Below are 25255 nucleotides of genomic sequence, written 5' to 3'. Positions count from 1 at the left end.
CCTTTTACTCACCTTTCTTCTATTTAGTCAGCTCCAGAGGCACCACAAGTCCCATAATTATCCCCTTGGTTCATCAGCAGCCCTCATAAAGGCTTGTACTATAGTTTACCTTTAACAAAACTAAAAGGCTAATTGACGCCTCACAGCCCAGAATGGAAGGGCTAGGCCAGCACACCCAGCCTCATTGAACTCCTATCTAATTGGAGCCAGTCATACTGTAGCCACACATAATCTTTAGGGACCATTTACTGTGGAATAAGTAAATTTATATCAAATATAATGAAGATCAGGTACACTGGAATCCTAGAACTATGATCTCCCAGATTGCCTTGAGAAGTGTGAAGATTCTGAATTTGCTACATATGCACAAGATGGCCTCCTGAGGTGCTAGTCTCCTGCTACTTTCTACCCCCATAGCCACCACTCCCCACCTCCAATTCATGCCAGTAAGAGCTGAGATCGTGAAGGAAAAGCCCAGCCTGGGACAGAAAGGCCTTTAGGTACTTAAAGGGCTATTATTGTGCCAGCAGACTTGTTTTGGGTGACCATAGAGGGGAGAACCAGGATCAAAGGAAAGAGAAGGGAGAGTGACAAGAGAGACAAGTTCAATATAAGGAAGAACTCCCTAACCAAGATTCTGTTGCAGGTGGAGGAGATGTTCTAAGCCAAGGCCAATAACTACCTGCTGGCTATGATGTATAGAGGATGCCTTCTTAGGTAGGATTTGGGCTAGTTTAAAGCTTTTTTTTTTTTTTTTTGGTGGGGCAATGGGGGTTAAGTGACTTGCCCAGGGTCACACAGCTAGTGTCAAATGTCTGAGGCCGGATTTGAACTCAGGTACTCCTGAATCCAGGGCTGGTGCTTTATCCACTGTGCCACCTAGCTGCCCCTAGTTCAAAGCTTCTTAAACTGTGGGTCATGACCACATATTGGGTCACATAACTGATTTTGTGGGGGTCATGAAAAACTCGGCAGTAAATGTTTGATTTGTATACCATATATATATATATATATACACACACACACACACATATATATATATACATATACACACACATATATATACATATACACACACACACACATATATATATATATATATATATATATATACACCGTGTGTGTGTGTGTGTGTGTGTGTGTGTGTGTATGGATGGTATAAAAATTTCTCTGTTGAAAAGGGGTTGCGAGTGGTAAAAGTTTAAGCCCTGGGCTAAATGACCTCTGAGACCTTACAGCTCTGTGATACCATAATTCACGTCAGATTATTTTCCTAATATACTATTCTGATCACATTATTCCTTTCCTCAAAAACCTTTCATAGTTCTCCATTACCCATAGGATTAAGTCCAAACTCCTTGGACACTTCACAAGATGTCTTCAATCTACTGCCTTTCCAAGTTTTATCTCATATTGCAAGGTTCTGGGAATTCATGTCTGGACTTCTCACTATAAAGTATGTCTCAAAAATCTTAGTGCAGTTTTCAGCTTTAACCCCTTCGGAAGCATAAAAGCTACAAATATTTAAAATACAACATTTGAAAGGTTGATTGTTATAGTCAACATAGCCATTCTCTTGCGCTATCCATCACTTTGTAAAAACTTTTATCAGTTGCTACTCAGTGACTGAAAGGATTTGCATTTATAATCCTAGCCTCAAGATCATTCAAATAATGAGATTTTGATGTATACACAACAGTCGATATAAATCCACAAGAAAAAGTTGAATGGATATAGGTCTGGTGACTGAAATGACCAAGTAAGGGGACCCTGAGCTGAGAAAGTATATAACTGGGTGCATCATCTTGTTAAAATTAAAATTTTAACTTTATCATTCAAAATTTACAAAATGGAATAAGTGTAAAAGAAATTTAAGTGAATACACTGTCAAGTGATGGTTTTGATAAGATTGTGGCATTTATACTTCTGAAGCTGTTCAAGCTGAAAACTGCACTAAGACTTTTGGAACACTGTGCTTTTTTACATCACTGTGACTTAACTTCTGTGCCTATAAAACAAGAAAATGACAATGACTTCCCCTCCTAGTATGAGGAGAACACTAATTAATGTTTATGAGATGTGGGGAGATTCCTAGATGAAAGAGGTTATAAAAATACAGGTGCCTATTTTAGTTGATGCTGTTATTAGTTTAGTCTAAATGGGCTTCCACCTCCTGTGATACCTGGGAAAGTTCAGCCTACCTGGATACCACCATTCTGTGAGTTTTGAAATTTCATTTAAAACCTGGGAATTTCCTCTAAAATGGGTTATTATGACCAATTATTATGCATAACCTGGCATTCATCTATGAAAAATTCTTACTGCCTTAGCCAAGAGGTCCTATGTGGAGACCCCTAGTACCAGAACAAAGTATCTAGAGCTGGAAGGGACCTTCAAGGTCCTCTAGTCCAAACCTGCCCATTTTACAGATGAGGAAACTGAGGCCCACAGAAGTGAAATGACTTGCTCAGGTATATGTAGGTAGTAAAGGACATAGCTGGGATTAGAACTCAGGTGTTAGGCTTCCAAGTTCAGCCCTCTTCACACTGCATTGGAAGCTCATAAGAGCTGGGAAACTGGCCTTTCTATCAAGAGGGGCTCTACAATGAACAGCATTTCCAGAAGAGTGAGCAAAACCCCTCTAATCTGTCTCACTAAAAGTCTGGTTGGAATGCACAAATAAAGGAACAATCTTAGAATGGTTTCCTTCTTTTTTCCCCCATTTCTATCTTTCTCCTTCTCCTGGCCACCAGAATGATAGAAAAACAACATGCTACAAAATGGAAAGTTTGCTGGAGTTGGAATTCCAGGACCTGGGTGTCACCGCTGTGTGACCTTAGGTAAATCTCTGCATGATAATTTCCTCAGCTAGAAGATGGGAGTTTGGACTGGATGCCCTCCAAGCCTTCAAGCTCAAAATCTATGATTCTATCTTTCTTTTTTCTCACTTTCTTTCCCCTTTTTGACGACTTTCTTTTCCCTATCTCCCAGAGTTCTTTCTGTCTGTATCCCTTTAGAGGAAGCTAGGTAGTACAGTGGATAGAGGGGTAGGCCTGGAGTCAAGGAGACCTGAGTTCATATCTAGTCTTAGACATATACTAGCTGTGGGGTGCTGGGCAAATCATTTAGCCTCTGTCTACCTCATTTTCCTCACCTGTGAAATGGGGATAATAAATAACATCTAGCTTACGCTATTATTGTAAGGATCAAATGAGATAATATTTATATAGTGCTTAGCACAGTGTCTAACACATAGTAGGTGCTTTATAAATTCGTGTTCTCTTCCCCCTCCCCTTTTGTCTTAATCAATTAAATATATACCTTTGAAAGGGAGAGTTACCTTTCTAGGCACTAGAGTCCACACAATCTCCCCCTATTCATCAAATTTGCTTCTTGAAGTGGAAATGACCCCACTCTTCACAGCAGGCTAAGTGGTTTGCAAATCTGGAGTCAGAGGACTTGAGTTTGAAAGCTTTTCCTAACCTGTCAAGTGATGGCTTTGGGGACAGTGATTTCTAAGTTCCATTTCAGCTTCAGAAAAACTAACAAAAGCATCTGTTTATAGCATAAATGGAGGCAGCTAGAGGCACAGTGGATAGAGTGCTAGGTCTGGAGTTAGGAAGATCTGAGTTCAAATCTGACCTCAGACACTTACTAGCTGTGTGACTCTGGGCTAGTCACTTCACTCTGCCTGCCTCAGTTTCCTCATCTGTAAACTGAGCCGGAGAAGGAAATGACAAACTGCTCCAGTATCTTTGCCAAGAAAATACCAAATGGGGTCACAAAGAGTCTGACATTCCTGGAAAACTACTAAACAAACCATAATAGAATAAATGTTATAAGTGTAAATCCAGGCATTCTCATGACTTGAACGTGTACAGGGGGGATATGGTACCAGAAACAAGTAAAAATGCATTTATTGTTCTGGAGAATAGAATCTGTTTAAAACTGGCACCATGAAGAAACGTCGATCGTTCATGACTCTGCGTGTTTTCTGAGCACATTGACCTGGGAGGATCTCAGGAGAGTTCTCCAAACCTATTAACATAGTTTTTAGAACTAGTATTCAAATCTAAGTAACAACATATACACTGGGGCTTAGAGTAGAACTGAATGAATTTAAAAGATGCAAATAAGAGGGTGAGAAGTCTGTAGGGGCCCAACTGCATTTAAGCCAAGAGACAATCATTTGGTTGAGTCATTTTCATATCCAAAAGGTCAAAGTTGGAACAAAGATCTAACTCTGCCAGTCCAGCTGAAGTAGTCAGGCATCCTGAGGGAGAAACAAGGAGGGATATGTGCCAGCAGAGTTGAGCCACCGCATACTCAGTTCTTACCTGCCCTCACTCACAAACTGAGCCCAGGGTCCTGAAGCCAAGAACCTGAACAAGAACACTGGCCCTGCTTCCAACCTTCTGGGGAGTAGTCTTTCTGAGCAGTTAGGCTGGTCTCTGGAAGACCCACACTCAAGGTGCACTCAAAAACCTTCCAATTGGGACCTGCCAAAGCTTTCTCTCAATCGACATTGCCTTCCAGAGACCAGGCTCACGTGAGGCCATTAAGGACGTACCAGAAATGGGTGGTTAATAAATGACTTTCAGTGATGGAGAAGAAATTCTATTAGGTATCTTCCCATTAACCTTTGCTGATGGGCTATGCAACAGTGTAGGAGCTGAGATAAAGTACCCAGTGCAAATTCTGACTACTTCAAGACCTCTGCTCTATCTCCCCTCCCACAGCACAGTTAAAAATCATTGCTCCTCCGAGGAGGCCCCCCTCTTCTAGCAGGGAAAATTCCCTAGAACTGGGGTGGTGGGCTGACAGGGGTGCCGTTGTGCTTCCTTTGACTTTCTGTCTGGGTCTTAGTTTTCTGGCCTGCAAAATGGGGACAATAGTTGTAATAACTCTCCGAGTTGTGTGTCAAGTGCTTTGTCTTTGGAAGAGTTAACGCATTATAGAAATGTGAACTGAGAGTGATGGCTTTTCTGCTCTTTAAAGCCATGCCTGTCTCCCATCCTGTAACTTTCTTAGGTGCCTGGGGCCTGCTCACCCTGGAACGGCCGACCCCTCCCATTCCTCCCATTGGTGAGTTCCTCCTGGAGCCTCCATTTTGTGGAGAGGACGGGGCTGGCTCGCTTTCTTTCCCCTCCCAGGTCTCCTCCAGACTTTGCTCAGGGTCCCTTCATTCCGCCCTCGCCCAGTTTCTTTTTTTGTATTATCTTCCCCACTAGAACGTAAGCTCCTTGAGAACGGAGACTCTTTTTGCTTGCATTTGTATCCCAGCATTTAGCACAGTGCCTTGGCATTTAGTAAGCGCGCTATAAAATGTTTATTTCCTTCCCTCTTTTACGTAATACAGGCATTGTCCCCATTTTATGGATGAAGCGACAGGGACTGGGAGAGGGGAAACACCTTGCCTAGAGTCCCAGTTATTGAGTTTCTGAGGCTGGTTTGGAAGCCAGGTCTTCCTCACTTGGAACACTGGATTGTTCCAATTGTTGCTCCATAGCCCACTATTTCAGGCACGTTGTGACAGGTTTTTAAGAGGCTGCATTTAGAATGTGAAGTCCTTCACCTGGAGTCCAGCGTATAGAATTCAGGGGCTCAGGAACTTCGGATGAGTGTATGTGTGTGTTGCATCTTTATTTTCATTAACTTCTAACTGAAGTTGAGCATTTCCTTCAATTATTTAAAAACTTCATTCTGAGAAAGGCTCCGTGGGTAGCACCAGACTGCTAGAGGGCTCCAGTAAACACAAAGTTAAGAACCCTGGGGCTAAGATCCTACTTTGGTCAGAACACCGGTGGTCATCTCAACTTTGCCACGGTCTCTGCTTCGCTGTGTGTCCTCGAGCAAGTTGCTCTCCCTCCCTGAACCTCTCCGCTAGGATGCGGCTGAGCTGGCTGACCTCTAAAGTGACTTCCAGCACCTAAACCCGGGATCCGCGCGTGACAGTGCCCACGGCGTGCTCAAACTTCCCCACAAACACGTGCGTAAAAAACGAGGGGTAAGGGACACTGCCAGGATACTTTCCGGAGGGGAAACCTGAGTTTTAAGGAGGGGCAGATCTCAGAACAGCACTCCTGGCGAGCCTCTCTAACCTCGTCTCTACATTCACATTCTACTTTCGTTTCGACACCCCCTCCCCTGGCCGAATAGAACTTTCCATCCCTACCCTTCTAGGAGTAGCACTTGGACTCTTCCATGCGTCCGTACAACGCATGAGCAAGCCGATCGCTTCCTCTCCTCGCCTCTAACGGCCCTCCCCTCGTCCCAACTACAACTCCCGGCATGGCCGGCGCGGCGCGGCGATTCAGGAAGGCGGAAGCAGAGCGGCGGTAGGGCCCCGTTTCTCGCGCGCGTGTAGAAGGGGGCGGGCTCAGCGCAGGCGCAGCTCGGGTGCCGGGAGGTCGAAGGGGAAACTCCCACCCCCTTTCGCTGATGCAAGAGGCGAGTGCGGCGCTGGGAGCGGCAGGAGCAGTAGCAGTACTGCCGGACCGAGGCCTGAAGCGGTGACTGAGCCGTCCAACTCTCCGTCCGCACCGAGTCTTCTCGAGCCGCAGCCATGTCCGGGGACGAGGTGAGGGCCCGATCCCGTCGCCGGAGGCCGGGGAGCGGTCGCCTCGTCGTGGGAGGCCGGCGAGGCTGGGCTTGCGGCCTAGCCGCGGCCGCCATGTGAGAGCGAGCGCGGGGCCAGCCGGGGGTGGAGGCCGGGGCCTAGGCCCGGGGGAACCCTGCCCGGCATCGGAGCCTCCCGATTTCCCTTTGCTCCCTTTTGCTTTTCGGGTCAGAGCCCTGGACTCTTCCTTCCGCCCCTCACGTCGGGGGGTCGGGGCCAGGGTCACATAGCTTCGGGGACTGCTTGGGGAGAGTTCGAAGGAGAGGGTCGTGGGGGGAGGGAGGCCTCGGGAGAGGCGGGACAGGAAAGCCTGCCCGGCCTGGCCCTTCGGAAACTGGGAGACCGGAAGGGAGGGAACTTGTTGAACAGGGTGGTCTCAGGCCAGTCCATTCCCCACCCCATGCCTGGCCCTAAAGTCCCTGGGAGGAGCTGGGCGGGTTGTGAGGTTAAGAGAGGCCAGGGTGAGAGGGCTGAGGTGCTCGAGAAAGGAATACCAGCCCTAAGGAGAACGACTCCTGAAAGTTACCAGCAGGGGTGCTCCTCTGCACCCCCCTCCCAAGCCTTCTCAGATGGCCCTTCCAAAGTTAAATGGGTCTTCAGGCTTTAAGATTTCCTTACCCTAAGAATGTGGTTTTGCACCTTTACTTCAAGGTGAGTTATTCCATAGCTGGCTGCTAAATGATTAAGTGCCTGCTACCAACAAGAATCATTTTTAAGCACCTACTAGGTACTGACCGAGGTGCTGGGGAGGTAGATGAAAAACTATGGAGGCCCCAACCTTCGAGGAATTTAATCTGAAAGGATTTAGGAAGAACTTCGGCAAAAATGAAGAGCTCGGGTTCCTGGAATTTTAATAGTTCTAAAAGGCACTTATTTTACGCAAAGGCTAAAACTACCTTCAAAAAAAAAAAGGCATCATGTAAATGTTCCTAGGTAGAGGAGAATCTCAGCTTAGGAACTAGGTAGACATTAAAGAGTTGTAATTGTCAACGGTTTCTCATTTGAAATGGAAAGGGTAGTAGATTTTTCTGATACAGCACTTTGCAAGATCTTATATAGTTATAAGAACCTGGAGCAGATTGTGTTGTGCTTTGCTTTTACCTGCTTTTTCAATATTTTGCAAAAGTTTATTGAATTCTTTTTTATGCAAAGTCCAGTGCTGTTTGGGATATGCAAGTATTAAGATTACTTATAGGTTTACTGATCTTTCTGTTGTCACAACTACCATGTTTTCCTGTAAAATGAAAGGCAGTGCTTTTGAGTGGGTCAGCAAGATAATTGTGCTACTGCTCCCTGGTGATTAGCGCTGGGTTCCTCTCATCTCTTCTGTCATTTTACAATGATTAAAGGAGATTAATGATGGGAGAATGTTAAAGTGAACAAGACAATGGTTTATTAGAAGAAATGAGACGTGCACACAAATAATTGCCATAGATAGGACATTGTGACATTTTTTTTAAAGTACTGACAAAGTGCTGTGTGATTTATGAAGAGGGAGATTTCACCTGCAGGTGGAGGGGAGGGAATTAAAAGTGGTTTCCTTGGGAGGTGGCATGTGACCTGGGTCTTGAAAGATGGATGGAGAGGACACGGGCATTTCAAAGGTAAAGATCATAGGAAAGACCAAGAAGAGTTCCCAAAGTTATTATTCCTCTGTTTTGATTGAAACATGGCATGGGCCTGTAGAGGTATCCTGAGGTAGGGGACATCTGACCCTAGACTAAAGAAGGACCTGGTTTTAAGTCCTTCCTTAAATGCTTTGTTGACCCTGGGCTAGTCACCTCACCTCTTAGTGTCTCAAGCACTCTATAAATTGGAGAGCAGGTTCTGGCTTGCACTACTAGAGGGAGTTTATTCCCTTGGAATTCCATATACCAGATTAATAACAGGTCCAGTTCCATTACCCCACTTCCCCAAAGAGGGAAGGAGATCTACAGAAAAGAGAGTAGGGGTGAAATTAGGTGGGAAATGTATGGAAGACCTTCAATTCCAGGCTTAGGAGACTAGAATTTGAGAACAACAGGGAACTTTTTTTAAGGAAAAGCTCTTAATTCTTTCAAATGTTTTTTTTTTAACCAAGGTTTAATTACAGTATAACATATACTACATATACATAGTTATTTAGGATCCATTCATTTGGAACTTCAGGTCATTTTCTTGTCTTACCTAGAATTTCAGATGGGGTCTAAATGTATCAGACGTGCCAGAGATGTCATATGAATGTTAGCCTCTAGTATTCTTTTATTTGGAAGAATATTCAGTTTTTAAACCAGCACATTCTGTAATTGGGCCCCATTAATAATAATGCTTTACTTTTAGGTCTTCTGTTACAACAAAGTTGTTATCCTGTGTTGGTCTCTGAAAGGAGTACTTTGTAAAAGAGGCTTTAAATGAGTACCCAGCTTTATATATGTTAGTTCTTAAATAACCACAACATAGTTTCAGTGCCTGTGGTGTTTAATCACAGAGTAGATTGTTTGTCTTCAGAGTACAGTGTTATCTTTTGGGAGGTAATGTGGTAGTGGGCTTTGAACTTAATGCAGTTTTCCTTCATGTATTACCTTTATTTTATTTCCTAATAAAATTAAAATTGGCTTATTTGGGCTTTTTTTAAATGAGCGAAATGAATATTAATATTCAACAAATGTTAGCTTCTTAAATCCAGATTAACTCCACGAAGACAAAATATAAATGAAAATATAAATGAAACTTAGACAAGTCTTTTTTGTTTGAAAGGTAGACACAGAAATTGAGTCAGTTATCTTTTTAATAGTGACATTAGACTTAAACCATATAGGCAAAGTTTGGGTGAAGACCATTAAATTTGGAATTGCATCAAATAAAAGTAGTAGGCCTCATTTTGAATTTTTATACAGTGACAATGCTTAAGAAACTTAAGCTCTTAGTAAATTGAAAACTTCCTGAATTCGAGCTGGAACTTTATAGAAACAATTATTTTAACTTTATCTGAGATATTTCAAAAAAATGTTTTACTTGCTGTTGCTCAATAAATATATGTGAAGCTTGCTTAAGATTGCTTTAGATTTATCCCTGAAAATTGCATGGCAGAGATATGCAAATGATTAGATTATTTTTTACTAATTTAGACCCCTCTTTTTAAAATTCCAGTTACCCTATTTTCCTATAAAGTGAAGATTATTTTTTTCCAGTGGGCAAAATTGGGAATTTGAGTAGTTTTGGATTTCTAACATCATGACCTTTTTCCTGACTTTTCTTTAATTTGCCTTGTGTGATGATTAGTATTCTAGAGAGTTTTATGTTTCAAAAATACAATAATATTTATCAGATACCATTCCAGAAAATTTTCTCCCATGTGTATTGCTCTCTCTTTGTTAGATTAGATTGTTTCTTAAGAGCACCCTGATAAGAATAGTTTGTTTGCCTGGGTTTAACCCAATGGTAGCTTCTTTAAATTGGCTAATGGCTATCATTAGAATGAAGGATGCCATTCAGAAATACTTGTTTTATACAAATAAATTCTTGGTTTGATGTGCTCTTTGTCATATAGGCATTATATGTTAGAAGCATAACTTGAACACAGGTCTTCCTTGCTAAAACCTGAGGCAGGCTTTCTTATTTGTTCCACTATGCAACTTTTATTACTACCTCTTAGTGACTTGGGCACTTGCAAAACTGTAAATTGCAGAGCAGTCACCAGTATGCATTGTCAAGGGAATCCTCGCAGGGAATTTCTTACACCAACTAAAGTCACAGGTCCAGCAAAAAAGAAATTTATTTATTTTGGACAAGCCCTTGTTATAGGAGACAACCAATTGTGTTAATATTTTACCTTTGTTTTTAAAGTAATTTCTTGGAGAGAGAATATCTTTCACCAACTTTTCCAGTATCTACTATTTCAGATTCTTTGCAGATGAAAATGATCAGGCTTGTTGCTTGTAATGTTCTATGGTCACATCTTGGTTCAGATTTTACCAAGTGTCATTCCTTTTTGACAGGAAAAATACAGGAAGGGAATCTATGTGTTAATTCCTAGTCCAAGTAGAAACTTTGGGCAAGTCTGCACCTGGTATCTCTTGTACCTGTTTCACATAATTGTTTTTAAGCTCAAATGAGTTAATGTACGTGAAAGTGCTAACTATGTTATTGAAGTCCCAGAATTATATAGCGATGTGTTAGAGCTATGCACAGTTCTCTTACTGTGCTTCCTAGCTGGCTACGTAGCATCAGGACAGTAATTCCTAACCTTTTTGGAATTGGTAATTTCACTCTTTAATCTCCTGATTTGCCTCCTCACCCCCCAAGTGTTCTATTTTTTTTTTTTAGTGAGGCAATTGGGGTTAAGTGACTTGCCCAGGGTCACACAGCTAGTAAGTGTCAAGTGTCTGAGGTCATATTTGAACTCAGGTCCTCCTGACTCCAGGGTCGGTGCTCTATCCACTGCACCACCTAGCTGCCCCATTGCTCTATTTTTTTAAGTGAATTTTGCTTTGAAAGGTTTTCAGAATTTTAGGATACTTGGGGAGCAATGCTGAATTAATGCAAATCCCGGGCTTTAAAAAAGGCTTAACTGGAAATGGACAAGAAAGTATTAGCCTTCCTGTTGAAAAGGAAAGATAAAAGATCTCTTGAGGTCACAAGAGGGAATTATTCTCCTGGTATGGGAAAATAGGTCCTAAGGGTTTCTAATACTAAAAGAGAAAGTCTTCAAGGAAGCAGGGTGTTTAACCATCCCCTTGCTTTCAGCAAATGGTCAGTGTATCATATTACTCTCTTTGGTAAAAAGTAGTTGTAAGACTTAGACATTAAAGAAGGAATAGTCTGATCTTAATTGTAAAGATCAAAACATTATAAACTTTTTAGAGTCGATTTCATAAAAGAAATCATTCTATCATCTGTTGTTTTAACTATCTTTTTATCCTATTTGAAATGATCCATGACTTCGAAGATGGGTATATCTCCTGTAGATTTAAGCCCTTTCACACCTTAATTGATGGTTTGAGTTGCTTGGCCCTCTCCGTCCCTCTGTAGACCCCCCAAAATCAACTGGTAGTCATTGTGGTGATGAACTTTGTCCACTATAGATCTGGGACAGTAGGTTGACACCATTCTCAGGACCTGTCACCTCCATGCCATCGTTTTGCATCAGAATAGGACTTTATTTGGTAGCTGATTTTTTTTTTTGTCCTTATGTAAGATGATGGGATTTGATTGAGTAACCTTCAAAAATAAAATAATTACAAAATTTCAAAGATTATCTAGCCCAACCACCTCCAGGAAACTGATAGTGCCAAAGAGGAGGAAATAACATAGTGAACATTGAGACTAGAACTCGGGTCAGGTTTTTTTTGGGGGGGGGGTTGTTGTTGTTTTTTAATTTCTGCTACATCATATTGCTTACCATATGTTTAGTGCATCTCAATTTCAAATGTATTCTTGCAATTTCTCTTGTACTTTTAAGATGTTATTGTAGAAGTCTATTGATATTGGTTTCTTTTTGCACTTCAGTCATAAAATGTGTTATGATGTTTTTTTCTTTTTGCAAACAGATGATTTTCGATCCTACTATGAGCAAAAAGAAGAAGAAGAAGAAGAAGCCTTTTATGCTGGATGAAGAAGGAGATGCACAGACAGAAGAAACACAACCCTCAGAAACAAAAGAAACTGAACCAGAGCCAACAGAGGACAGAGATGTAGAAGCTGATGAAGACGATGGTAGAAAGAAAGGTAAAAAAAATACTATGAAGGAATCATTGTAAAACTTAAAAATTTCAAGGCCAGTTGATACCTTTTTGTTTTTGGATTTTGTGGGTGGCATGGCATGGCATTTCTCATCCTGGTTCTGCTGTTCTACAAAAATAGTCATTAAGAGTTTGTTCTAATTTGTACTTGCCAGATTTATCATGTTCTTATTCAAGCTAAATTATATTAATATGCAATTGGTGTGCCATACAGCTGATGAAACATCACATAGAAAGTATAGTTAATTCCTGGCTGGTTGGTTTTTCAATTTGTAGATTATCTAGGCAACCTCTTGCCTGCCTCCGTGTCTCTCTCTTTTTACCCCTGCGGAGCAGTGAGGGTTAAGTGACTTGCCCAGGGTCACACAGCTAGTACGTGTCAAGTGTCTGAGGTCGGATTTGAACTCAGGTCCTCCTGAATCTAGGGCTGATGTTTTATCCACTGTGCTACCTAGCTTCCCCCCTTGCCTCTCTTTTTAATAGCAGTAGCTGTAGTGAGCAGAAAAAAGTGGAAAAAATCACTTCACTAAGCATTTATTAAATGCCCACTATGTTCTAAGCACCAGAAATGCAAAGATAAAAGCAATGTAGTCCCCAGGTTTGTTTGTTTGTTGTTGTTGTTTTGGTGAGGCAGTTGGGGTTAAGTGACTTGCCCAGGGTCATACAGCTAGTAAGTGTCAAGTGTCTGAGGCTGGATTTGAACTCAGGTCCTCCTGACTTCAGGGCCAGTGCTCTATCCACTGTGCCACCTAGCTGCCCCATAGTCCCCAGTTTTTAAGGAATTTATATTCTACTGGTGGGAAACAACATATGATCCTGGTACACAGATAAGTAAATGCAAAATATATACAAGATAAATTTGGGCAAAGAGGATATGGTAAGAAATGACGATTGGAGGAATTAGAAAGGTCCCCTTGTAGGAGGTGGTACTTGAACTCATCGTTAAAGGTAGGGATACCTAGAGGTAGTTGTAGAGAGAATATATTCCATGTGTGAGGGAGGATTAAGTCTAGGAGAGAGAATTTTGGAGAAAAACAAATAGGCCAGTTTGCTTGGAACCAGAGTCTGTGAGTGGGGCTAACAATTGATCAGCCCTGAAAGACAGATTGCTTCTTAACAGATCTGAAAAAATTTAGAGAAAGGGGTCAAAGCTAATTGGCTAAAATAAGACTTTGGTTGGTTGCTTTTGGAAAAGGGAGTGGATTCTCTGAATTTCCCTTTCCTTGGGTCAACTCACTACCAAGCAGAAATATTCTAGTAGTGTTACTTATCCCATCCTTTTTGGTTCACTTGATTGAACAAACGGTAATGCCTTTTAGGTGTTATTCTAACTGCACCTTGGTATAGCCATTCCCAGATTTCATAAGGGAATTTTTGCCCACTCAGTGATTGGATAAAATAGTAACATTGCCTATTGCCTATTCACTGATCGGTAATTACTGGGCTGTCCTTTTCAGATGCTTCTGATGACCTGGATGACTTAAACTTTTTTAATCAAAAGAAGAAGAAGAAAAAAACAAAAAAGATATTTGATATTGATGAAGCTGAAGAAGGTGTAAAGGTTAGTATTCACATATCTCATGTTACCTGTTGTGTCAGAGATAACATTTGGCCTCTGGAGGTCAAGTTGCTAATGGTCCTTGTCACAAATAACATGTCCTCTATTCATAGGTAAAGAGAAAAATGGAAAGCTGTATCTCAGATTTCTAATAGTTATTATTCTTTTGGTCAGTTTATTAAAAATGTCAAACTAGGTATTAAGAGTGTTGTGATTTGGGAGTAGAGATAGATTCCCATGTTAGTGGGATTCATCATGATATCCACTTCAGTGTAACAGATTTGCAGGCATTGGTTTATGCTGTTATACTTCTATCTACTTAACTTTTGCTAAGGCATTTCTGTATAATACCTGTTCGAAGTAAAATTTATCTATATTTGAATAGCTCTGATGGTAAATATTCTTTTTTTTTTTTAAGTGAGGCAATTGGGGTTAAGTGACTTGCCCAAGGTCACACAGCTAGTAAGTGTTAAGTGTCTGAGGCCGGATTTGAACTCAGGTACTCCTGATTCCAGGGCCGGTGCTCTACCAGATGGTAAATATTCTTAATGAAATTTTGGGTGTTCTTGTCATGGACAGCAAATTTTGGTGAGGATTGATTCCTGGTTGATGATACTTGGACTAACAAAGGATAAAATAAACGGTCTTGCCCAGGTCCATCCACCCCAAATAAAGACAAATTTGTTGATTTGTAGATAACCTTAGATTTTGCAGGACTAGTGAACTTGTCAGCCCACAAAACAACCTATGCTGTTGCTTAACTTTCCCATAAACTGCCATTTTATAATCCTTTTCCCTCTCCAGCAAGAACTAACCAAACAGGCAAATGTCTCAGCTCATAAAACCTTGAAACACGATCAGCGGATTTTGGGAACCACATACAACTCATTTTGCATCCTCTTCCAGTCTCTTGTTTCTTTCTGAATAGTGTATGTCTAATATTTGCTTTGTATTATCATTTAAAAAACTGTTGGCTTTTGTATATTCCAAAAAGTGACTTAGCTTAGAGAGATTTGTACAACATTTCTCTTGCCTATATTCATGTCATTATTTCACTAAATTTGGGAACTGCTGCTTTATCATTTTTTGCTATTACAGGGAAATTTAGGAAGAAATATATTTATAGTAAGAAAGAACATGTAGTCATAGTAAAATGGGTGAAAGAATTTAAACATACTGCATAATATCTGAAAACAATAATCTTCAGTGACTTAAGACAGCGTTTAAAATTCTAGTTTCCTCTGTATCTGTTAGGGACATCTACTCTTAAACTATTTTTGCTGAGGGCAAACGTTTGGAAAACTTTTTTACATAGTAGGCTAGTTGTATCTAGCATGATAAGGTGGTGTTACAAGTGTCACAATGTTATGGGTCAGGCCTGACAGGCTGCTCCAGTAGTTGAGTTATAAGACTGGATCAAGATGAGACACTTGTAGAGCATGTAATGGTTAATTTAAAAAATAGGTTTATTTAGTCATAGCAGGGCCATGATATTCAGTAAGGATTCAGCATTGATTCAGTTAGGCATAGTTTGCATTGGCCGTGCTTGTCTGTCAGTCAGACTAAGGGGAATTACTGCTTAGACCATCTGTGCACTGGTTTTTTGTACTTAGGTCACCAGGAAGTTATATGAACAACCAGACTTATTCTACTGAGCCAGCAAAGTCTTGTGCTTGATTTCAATATCTTTTAAGCAAAACCTAGCCTAAAGCATGTTTAAGTAAGGTCTTAGGATATTGTTTCCACCACACAACTCTGATCCAAATATGGACGTGAGCTTCTAAGTTGATTTTATATTGGGACTCTGGGGACCTTAGATTGGGTTCCTATTAGAGATGGAGGATTATATTTTCTCTCTAGCTGAATTTTTTGGACAATTGAAGAATTTTTGCAAAGACAAATAAATGACTGGAATCTGGGTGGAATGGGCCCAAACCTTTCCACCATCACCAGCTCTCCTCCATCTTCTCTGCTCTCCTCTTCCTCTTTCCTTCCCTCTGATCTGTGCCCCCCACCACCACTCCCCTCTGTTACCATAGATTGGCTGTAGTTTGGAAGCTAATACCTTCATTAAGTAGAACAAATGAAGCAAAGTCTTTTGGTCTTGAAACTTAAAACTAGTTTAGGAATAAAAGGTCATACTGCTGTTTGCCGAATCTGTCATTAATGGGCAGTGACTTCTTTGAAGGTCAGGTTCTTATCTGGGACTGTCTCTATTGTGGTATTTAGCCAGTGCCATGAACAGTTAAATCAGGGATGACCAAACTTGATCCTGAGAGTGGTATACAGTATTAAGTAGTTTAAAGACATGTTCAACTCTTAATATGTTTCTTTTTACTGACATCCTTATCTTTGCAGATAGCACACCTCTGAAATTAAAGTTGCCAAGGCTACTACAAGTGCTTTGTTAGTCTTAGGCTTCTGGGATTAGTAGGAACAGGGAGCTAGACTGACAAGTGATCCAGGAAAACTGGTGAACAGAACTTGTGACTAGATCTCTCTGTGTTCCATCAGGGTTTTATCACTGGTAGAGATAGAGTCCAGGTTTCATGACCTTATCAAGTGATATATAACTGCTTGCCTCAGTATCAAGTTTTCTTTTGGGGAGGGGGAGGAACAACTTTAAGAGAGTTATTTTCATGTTCCCGAAAGGCATTAAAATAAGCAACTACGTCGGTTCTCCTCACCTTAATTCATTTCTTTTTAATTTCCCTATTCTTTCATCATACTTTTCCACTCAGTCTCCCACCTTTATGTTATAGCTGATAAATATATAGATACTGATATCAATATCTTTTCTTTTTACATTACCTGTATTTCCTTCCGTGTCCTTCCCCTACCTCCTCCCAGAGAGGCATCTCTCCTAACAAGGGATTGGTTTTTTAAAAGGGAAGAGTAAGAAAAGCCAACTAATAAAATGTTACATCTCTCTAGTATAAGATTTATAAGAAGATTGGGCATGGAAAGAGGGAAGAAGCAAAGTGACCCCAGGCTGAAAAAAATATTGTGTGTTCCATAAGCCATGATTTGGCTACTGGACATAGGTATTTAATAAGTGGTTTTTGACAAATAACTATGATCCACTTTGTAAAATTCATCCCATATGAGTATATACTTTCTCCCAGTAAGTTCTATAGAGGATTCCTGTCAAGATTACAAACTTACCTATTCTTTATTACATGGTAAAAAGATAAAACATATACAAATATCTAATGCAAAGTAACATTTAAAAGTGCAGCAACAAGTACAAACAAAATGTGAGAATTCTGAGGAGAGATTCCTTGTAGTTAGAGAATTTGGGGAGAAGGCTTTGTGGAAGGAGAGAACATTTTAACTGGGCCAACTCACTGTTATACCCAGGGGAGGTAATTAATAATTATGTCTTTGAAATTTTTCTCTTCCCTCATATCGTGCAAGCCAGATAAAAGATGATCTAGTGTAGTCTTTTAGAACATCTTTTAATTAAACACTCCAAATGGCCTTGATTTTTTTTTTTTTAATTTTAGGACCTAAAGATTGAAAGTGACGTACAAGAACCAGCAGAACCAGAAGATGACCTTGATATCATGCTTGGCAATAAAAAGAAGAAAAAGAAGAATGTTAAGTTCCCAGATGAGGATGAAATCCTGGAGAAAGATGAAGGTAGGGTGTGTTACCTGTTTGTATAGGGTACAGACTCTTGGACTGGCAACCGCCACCCGTCAGTACCTCTTATAGCAGTTCCCTTGTTCATTAACCCCAGTACCCCAAGGTGGACAAAGGAAAGCAAAGGAATGGAAAGGAAAAAACAGATTTGACTTGATACGATGCGGGGAATACATGACTCTAAATTGAGATTTGCTAGTTGCTGGTCAAATCTGAATAATGGTAGGGTCATTCTAAATTAAAGAGTAAAGTAATAGAGTTTTATTATTTCCCAAGTACTCAAGCAGTAGGAATACTTTCCTATAAATTTATTACCACTGTTAACTTGCATTATTGATGAAGGCCTTGACTAAACAATGAAAAAAAATCAGTTCAGTCTTGTCCTGGGGTTTTCTCTTCACAGTCAATTATCACACTATCACATTCAGTTATTTATTATAATTGAGTGTGTATTGTAAGTGCTAGGTTACTTATTTCTTAAGTGGCCAATATTCCATAGGTGAAGTACTTCAAGATGTATTTTTATGTGAAGTTGAATAAGGTATTATGCTTTGATAGTTTTTTTCTGAGAACTTACATACATTTTCTGGGCTCAGACATATATATATATATGCATGTGTATATGTGCATATAGGTGTGTGTTTGTGTGTGTATGAATATACACATATATTTGACATCATATAACATACCTCTGAGGTACATCTACATATGAGAAAGGGACATGAGTTTGCTTAGGAATAGAGTTTTTCGTTACCTGAACTTCCTGGAATCTTTTCTTGGGTACACCAAAGAATTTTATGGCCTGATAAATTAAAAATCTGTGTTTAGCTTCAGCTTCAGAGAATGGGAGAATTTCCTATACTTGGGATTCTGTGAAAAGGCAGCATAGTATAATGCAAAGCTCCTCAGCCTGTTTGATCCTCTGTGCCCTCAGGCAGAATGAAAGGAAATAAATTCTTAAGTTTAACCTACGTGTAAAAATAGGAAAATTTAAAAAGAGATTATAAAAGAAAACTATTAAAAGTACCAACAGTTCTCACTTTGTATAAATTCTCATCATTTCAACTCCCTGATCAGTCAGCTACAGCAATCCCTACTGGCCCATGTGGAGCCCTGTGTAAGGGCCTAAAATTCTAGCTATGATGTCTAAAATCTAATGAGTGCTCACCTTAAATTAGAAGCTTTAGCAAGAGTTTAGACTTTTAAGTATTTATTAAAGTGCATTAGAAGTTGGTGAAAAGAGAGAGGTCAAAAGCAAACTTCATCTGACTATCTCTAAGAGAGCCCAGCATCTCCTCCCACCAAGCCCAAGTCGGGAACTGAAAAGGCCTTGCTTCCCCTGTGGCTTCTCCCAGAACCCTCCTGTGAAACAGGAAACAGGGCCGTCCACACACACAGCTCCAAGCTAATTGGCTGGTAATACTGATAGACAGCTACCCACAGACGGCAGACACAACTTCCAGACTCCGAAGTCACAAGTGGATGCCAAGTCACATACTTTCTCCTCATGGCAAAGCTTTCCTGCAGTATCTTTCTCAGCATATTGGTAGCGCTCTAATTCTCACACCTGAAAGGGGAAGGGTAGACCTGACCTGCAGAACAGTCCACTTGGGGTAATTGAGAATTGGCTAATATCTTGACATTATTGAATGTATATCAGAACATAGTCAATAAATTAGTGAGATCCTTTAGACCCATTTCTAGTTAACCAACAGGTTATCTTTGGTATAATTTTTGAAAGAGATACTTCTATGTCATGTTCACCCTCTAGTTTGTTTCTTGCTTTGTTTTTGAGAACAGGACTTGGAGTCTGATTCACAGAGATAAGTTGTTATAAACAGAATTAAGGCCTTTGTGACCAGATTTTTAGTAAAAATAGCAAACACTTCTTGAAAGCTACCCCCAAAACTTCATACTTTCATTAATTAAAAATAAATTTGGAATTTCTGGTTGTCAAAAAGCTCAATTAGCCTATCTTTCACTGAGTCATTATTGCTAATATTCTCTTAACTTTGTGAGGTGTAATGTGTTTCGTATCCGAAACTTATTCATTTGATTTTTTTTTTTTTTTTTGGTGGGGCAGTGAGGGTTAAGTGACTTGCCCAGGGTCCACAGCTAATAAGTGTCAAGCGTTTGAGTCCGGATTTGAACTCAGGTCCTTCCAAATCCAGGGCCGGTGCTTTACTGTGCCACCTAGCTGCCCCCTATTCATTTGATTTTGTTCATAGAAATGATTCCTTCACCTTCCTCTTTGCCATTTTTCAGGTTCTCTATGACACTCTCTTCTGACTCTGACCCCTCCTGACCATTTGCTTCTGTTTTAGGGGATATTTAATAAAATAAAATAAATGTTGACCATCTATTTACCCTACCCCCTTGACAGGCATCTCATGCCCCCAGGGTTTTACACCCACATGGAAACTTCTGCTCTAGCAAAAGGAGCATTTTTGGCCTTGTGGCCTTGATCTGCACTAACCATGTGTGACCTCAGGTGAAGGCCTTGGCTCTTCGAGTCTTAAGCTTTGCAGCTGTCATCTTAGGACACTGTCATGTAATCCATAAGTGGTCCTAGGAAAACTTGAATTTAGGTAGAATAGCATTACAAAGCCATATAGTTTGTTACAAATGGACTAGGCAACATAGCAGGATGGAATTTGATTTTAATGTATTAGTGACATTGGTTGGCCCATTATCATGTAAGGTATTCCTACAGTGACATTATCTTAAGGGTTGTTCTGAGGATTGAATATATTGTCAAATGCTTAACCTGAAAGCACTGTGTAAATGTAAGTTATGTTTCAGTTTGTGTTTTTAACAGAACAGTTACATGGCAATTATTTCAAGTAGCCTGTATGCTTTACGCTGCCTCAATATGTGAATGAAATTATAGTGGGAAAAGAAATTTAAGGTTAAGAGTCTTTCATTCCCTCAGGAATCTATTTTGTTTTTATCTCAAGCTTTAGAAGATGAAGACAACAAGAAGGATGATGGAATCTCCTTCAGCAATCAGACTGGACCTGCATGGGCAGGCTCAGAAAGAGATTATACTTATGATGAGGTAAAATATTCCTTTTTATGGAAAAATGCCTGAAAATCTGTTACTTAGCTATATAAACAAAATACCCAACTGCTTCTTCATTAGGCAGCCATGTTCTGCCTTTCCACTGCCAACACTGACTGTCTTTATAAACGCATTATGAGCTCTAGAATCCCAGTGTTTTTTCATTGCTAGCAGCTTGAGAAAACCTAATCTGACCCATGCTAGGTTGGGTCACGTCATGTACTTGTGGACATGTCTGGATTGGGAGTTTGTTAAAAGAACATGGAGACAAGTTCCCACCAGGATTTATTTTGTCTCCTGGGCCCTTCTCATTAAGGAGGACAGGTTGGTAGTTAGGAGTGCTGACAGGTGGTAAGAATTTTATTTTTGGGCTTGATCATTTTTTCGGTTTAAAATTTCTTGAAATAGCAGAATTAATGGAGAGGTTTTATTCTATATTAGCACATAAGAGCATGTGTGTGTATGTGTATATCTGTATATACACACACATATTAAAGCTGAAAAATGAAATTAACTTTTAGTTTTAGCCTTTTTTTGTGGGGCAACAGGGGTTAAGTGACTTGCCCAGGGTCACACAGCTAGTGTCAAGTGTCTGAGGCTGGATTTGAACCCAGGTCCTCCTGAATCCAGAGCTGGTGCTTTATCCACTGCGCCACCTAGCTGCCGTCCCTGAAATTAACTTTTAGTAAAGTTAAAAGGAGATTTTAGCAACTTTTAAACCTCCAAATGAATCTTGGGGCATTCAGCACCCCATACTCCGTATGCAGTGAGAGGCTGTTAGATGTCCCACCTGATCACTTGAGACTGAAGAATATGAGATTTTCTTCTTAAATGTGGTACTAATTGTGCATCGTCTTTGTAGTTGCTGAATCGAGTATTCAACATAATGCGGGAAAAAAATCCAGATATGGTTGCTGGAGAAAAAAGAAAATTTGTCATGAAACCCCCACAGGTTGTTAGAGTAGGAACCAAGAAAACTTCTTTCGTCAACTTCACAGATATCTGTAAACTGTAAGTACTGCCTGGGAAGCTTCTCGGTTTGAATTTGAATTTAGTTTGCCAAACAGATCCTTCACTTACACTCTTGAATTGGGTATAGCTTAAGTAGGGTTGGAAATGGTTTTCTGAAGAAACATTCCTTCTATAAACTCATACAGTGGAGTTTTGGAAAGCTGTATGCTGTCTTATAGCATTTTACTGTTGGTCTCTTTCCATAAACCTGGCATTTTTCTGTCATGGAAGTTTTTTTTTTTTTTAAGATACTTAGAAAGTTTTGTCATCCAGGCCCAAGCACTTCTTTATGAATGTTGAACTATAAGCCTATTCTCCATTTTGTTCAATAGACAACCAATGTTGATCATTTTGGTTCCTTTGGTTTCTTCTTAGCCCCCCCCCCCCCCCAATCCCCAAACAAATTTGTGTGTGTGTGTTCATGTATTCCTTTGTGGCTTTACCTATGGTCACCAACTGAATACGTGAAAAATTTGACTTGTTGCAGATGTTGCTTCCTAACAACAATTAGGTTCTAACTAATAAGACCATGGAATATTAAAACAATATATTTAGTAGTTTGTATTATGGTCAGGATGTTTTCTGGGAGAAGTATGGATAAGTTGTAATTTTCTCGGAATATAAATGTTGAATACAGTGTTTTCTTTTTAGATTACATCGTCAGCCCAAACATCTCCTGGCATTTTTATTGGCTGAATTGGGTACAAGGTAAGTGAACATTTTGGTTTATTAGTTAACATTTCTGGACAGTTTAAGAAGTTTGGTTAGAACTTCACTTTAAAAACTTGAAATACATTTAGGAAAACACTGGTGAAATATCATCAGAGAGATTTGTGAAATGTTAACAACAGCATGATTTCATTAAATGTGAAATTTGCCACTCTGAAAAAAGCACCTCATTTGAAGAGAGCCCAGGCTTTTAACAGAAAGTCTAAAATGATCTTGGGGGAATCCCTGAGTGCCTAGCATTGGAAATGCACGCTATCTGGATCATCCCTTTGGGGCAAATAGGGAAATAATAGTGTGCGCCTTCCTCCCACCCCTTTTAGCTACTTTTAAATTTCTCTCTGAAAGGTTAGGCACGGCTTAATCTAAAGTGGTGGTGGTAAGTGTCTTGGTATATCCACAAGTTTGTCAACTTTGGACCACTAATTCCTAGTAAGGTTCAGTAAAGGACAATATTCATAGCTTACAACGAACACGCTTTCCTCTAAAGCTCATTTCTTGTCTGCTCTGGCCATCTGGAGTAGTCATGGCAAGTATTACCATCCTGATTTGGCTGATGAGAAACTGAGAACCTGGAAAATTGAAGTAATTTGCCTAAGGTCACAGGAAGTGCTGCTGTTGGCTCCTAAACCTTGGTTGTCTAGTCTAGACGTTCTCTTGGTCCTATCAGAACTGCCTCCCTCCTAGCATGAATGAAGCAGCCTCATGTTCTTGAACATCAGTTAACTCTCAGATACACTGGGTGCAGAGATTTGTTTGTCTGTCAGGTTCTTCATAATGGGTTTTTTTGTCCTTAATAGTGGTTCCATAGACGGTAATAACCAGCTTGTAATCAAAGGAAGATTTCAACAGAAACAGATAGAAAACGTTTTGAGAAGATATATCAGTAAGTATAGAGTTTGACTTTGTACTCTTTCATGGTACGATCAAACACAGAGCTGGATGGACCCGAGATTTGGGACCATGGGAAGCTCAGGTATTTAAAGGATTGCTTCTGCACTTTGGCCTTACTGCAGCATAGAGGGTGCAATGGATAGAGTGCAGACCTGGAGGAAGGAAGACATGAACTCAAATATTGCCCCGTATACTTCATAGATCTGTAAGACAAGTCACTTAATCTCTGGCTGCCTTAGTTCCCTTGTGTGTAAAAATGCCAGCAGCTCTTATTATTATTATCATTGTTATTATTGAATTTAATAATAATCAAAAGCTGGTTCCTGGGGCCAAAGGAGCAAAGTAAACCATCTTCCTAAAGACCCACTTACATAATAAAGCATATGGTAATTTGTCATCTCTACCAGATTAGATAAAGTGTCTAATGATTGTCCCTCCACCTGGTCAGAAACTGAATGACCTCTTTACAGATGCTAATTGGCATCTAAAGAAGTTACCTTGAGGCCAGAAATGGCCGTTATATCTTTTGGAGAGGTCTGACCTCTTTTCAACAACAGCCTTTTTGGTGCCCAGATGCCCAAAGCTTCAGAAGAGACATATTTTGTGTTCTGGTGCTAGACTGAGAGTCTTGGCTGTGTTGTGGCTCTGTGTTAGTAGTTTATAAATTGCCTGAGTGTACCTGTGATTGACCTAAAGCACAAGTCACTTTCTTTGTGTCTTTTATGAGCATACTATGTTGACACTGTTCTGATTTTCCACAGAGGAGTATGTCACCTGCCATACATGTCGGTCACCGGACACAATCCTGCAGAAGGACACACGACTCTATTTCTTACAGTGTGAGACCTGCCATTCTCGCTGCTCCGTCGCCAGCATCAAAACTGGGTTCCAGGCCGTCACAGGCAAGCGAGCACAGCTCCGTGCCAAAGCTAACTAATTTGCTAATCGACACTGGATTTTGCAAAGTGTTTTGGAGATGTGGCTGGACAGGTTTACAATCAGAGTGGATTTACCATTGTATTAAAAGCAAGATATAAAAGCTGCCAAGTTCTCATTTGGCATTGAGTTGGTTGGTCTGTGAAATCCTTGCAAGACGCAGATCCTCAAGCTGTTCACATGCTCATTGAATATTTTAACAACTGTCAGAGAAACATGATGGGAAAAGAAGGAGGTGCTTTTTAAAAACCGTTCCTAGACTTCTGTAAAATGCAAGATGAATTAAAGTTATTCTAACAGTGACTCTTTCATGCCGGCTTGTCCTTCAGTTTCCTTTTTATAAATATATATGTAAACAAAAAAACGAAACTATAACTGACAACTGCAATGAAAACAATTTTACTGGGACCATGTGCAGACTCTGAAAATATCTGTGCATCCCTAGTGTTGAGGGCCGGAGCTTTAGCACACACTTCAGAGATGCAGCTCCTTATAAGAAACAAAGTGAGAGAAGCACTGACTCATTTGGGCAGAAGAAGTACATTAAAGGGATGGGAGGGAGGAGTGTGAAATCCAGGAGGAGCTATTTACTTAGCAGGACATTCCCAATTTTTGTGGGACGATCATATGGGTTTGAACTATCTTTTAAGATGTGAGAATTGTTTACTTTCTACCTCACTTCCACCTCATGCATGTGTCCTCTAACTATGATCATGTGGAAAATGGAAGGATAAGCTGGTTAATACCCTGACTACTTACTTAGAGCTCTCTCTTCCCTGCAACTTGGGGTTGTCTTAGCAATATTGAACTTTTTGCTACTACTTTAACTTTAAAACTCAACATGGCATCCCTGGGACGCTAGGTCAATGTGAAAGTGATGTAGGGTATGTGGTATTGGACAGTGTCTGGATGGTGATGTTAAGAGGAAGCATTTTTTCCCCTTCAGCTTGTAGTCTGTGTTCTGAAAAGCCCCATTGTGAACAATTGTTTTTGTATCATTTGAGAGCAGAGTGCCCATCAGAGGAGAGAGAGACTGTTGCCAGCAAGCCAATAACTAGTATTCCAGGTTTCTAGCAGTAGAAAAT

At 40.3% G+C, this 25255-nt stretch overlaps 1 protein-coding gene across 1 annotated transcript; it reads left to right on the top strand.

Moving 5' to 3' along the window:
- Positions 1–6415: 6415 nt before the first annotated feature.
- On the top strand, positions 6416–24473 carry EIF2S2 (eukaryotic translation initiation factor 2 subunit beta). The gene is made up of 9 exons (XM_043985382.1): positions 6416–6580; positions 12148–12325; positions 13797–13900; positions 17404–17539; positions 20500–20600; positions 21466–21614; positions 22266–22322; positions 23141–23226; positions 23996–24473. The coding sequence occupies exons 1-9, from the start codon at positions 6566–6568 to the stop codon at positions 24169–24171; spliced, it is 1002 nt and encodes a 333-aa protein (XP_043841317.1). The 5' UTR covers positions 6416–6565; the 3' UTR covers positions 24172–24473.
- Positions 24474–25255: the final 782 nt, after the last annotated feature.

Source organism: Dromiciops gliroides, chromosome 2, assembly GCF_019393635.1.
Source record: "Dromiciops gliroides isolate mDroGli1 chromosome 2, mDroGli1.pri, whole genome shotgun sequence".
In the NCBI taxonomy this organism is placed as follows: Eukaryota; Metazoa; Chordata; class Mammalia; order Microbiotheria; family Microbiotheriidae; genus Dromiciops; species Dromiciops gliroides.
This window is presented reverse-complemented; position numbering and strand designations above follow the sequence as displayed.

Bases quoted from the DNA above. Each gene is read 5' to 3' on its own strand.
- EIF2S2 (XM_043985382.1), top strand. The intron at 22,323-23,140 runs GTAAGTGAACAT...TGTCCTTAATAG, and splicing joins TTGGCTGAATTGGGTACAAG to TGGTTCCATAGACGGTAATA. The intron at 23,227-23,995 runs GTAAGTATAGAG...GATTTTCCACAG, and splicing joins CGTTTTGAGAAGATATATCA to AGGAGTATGTCACCTGCCAT.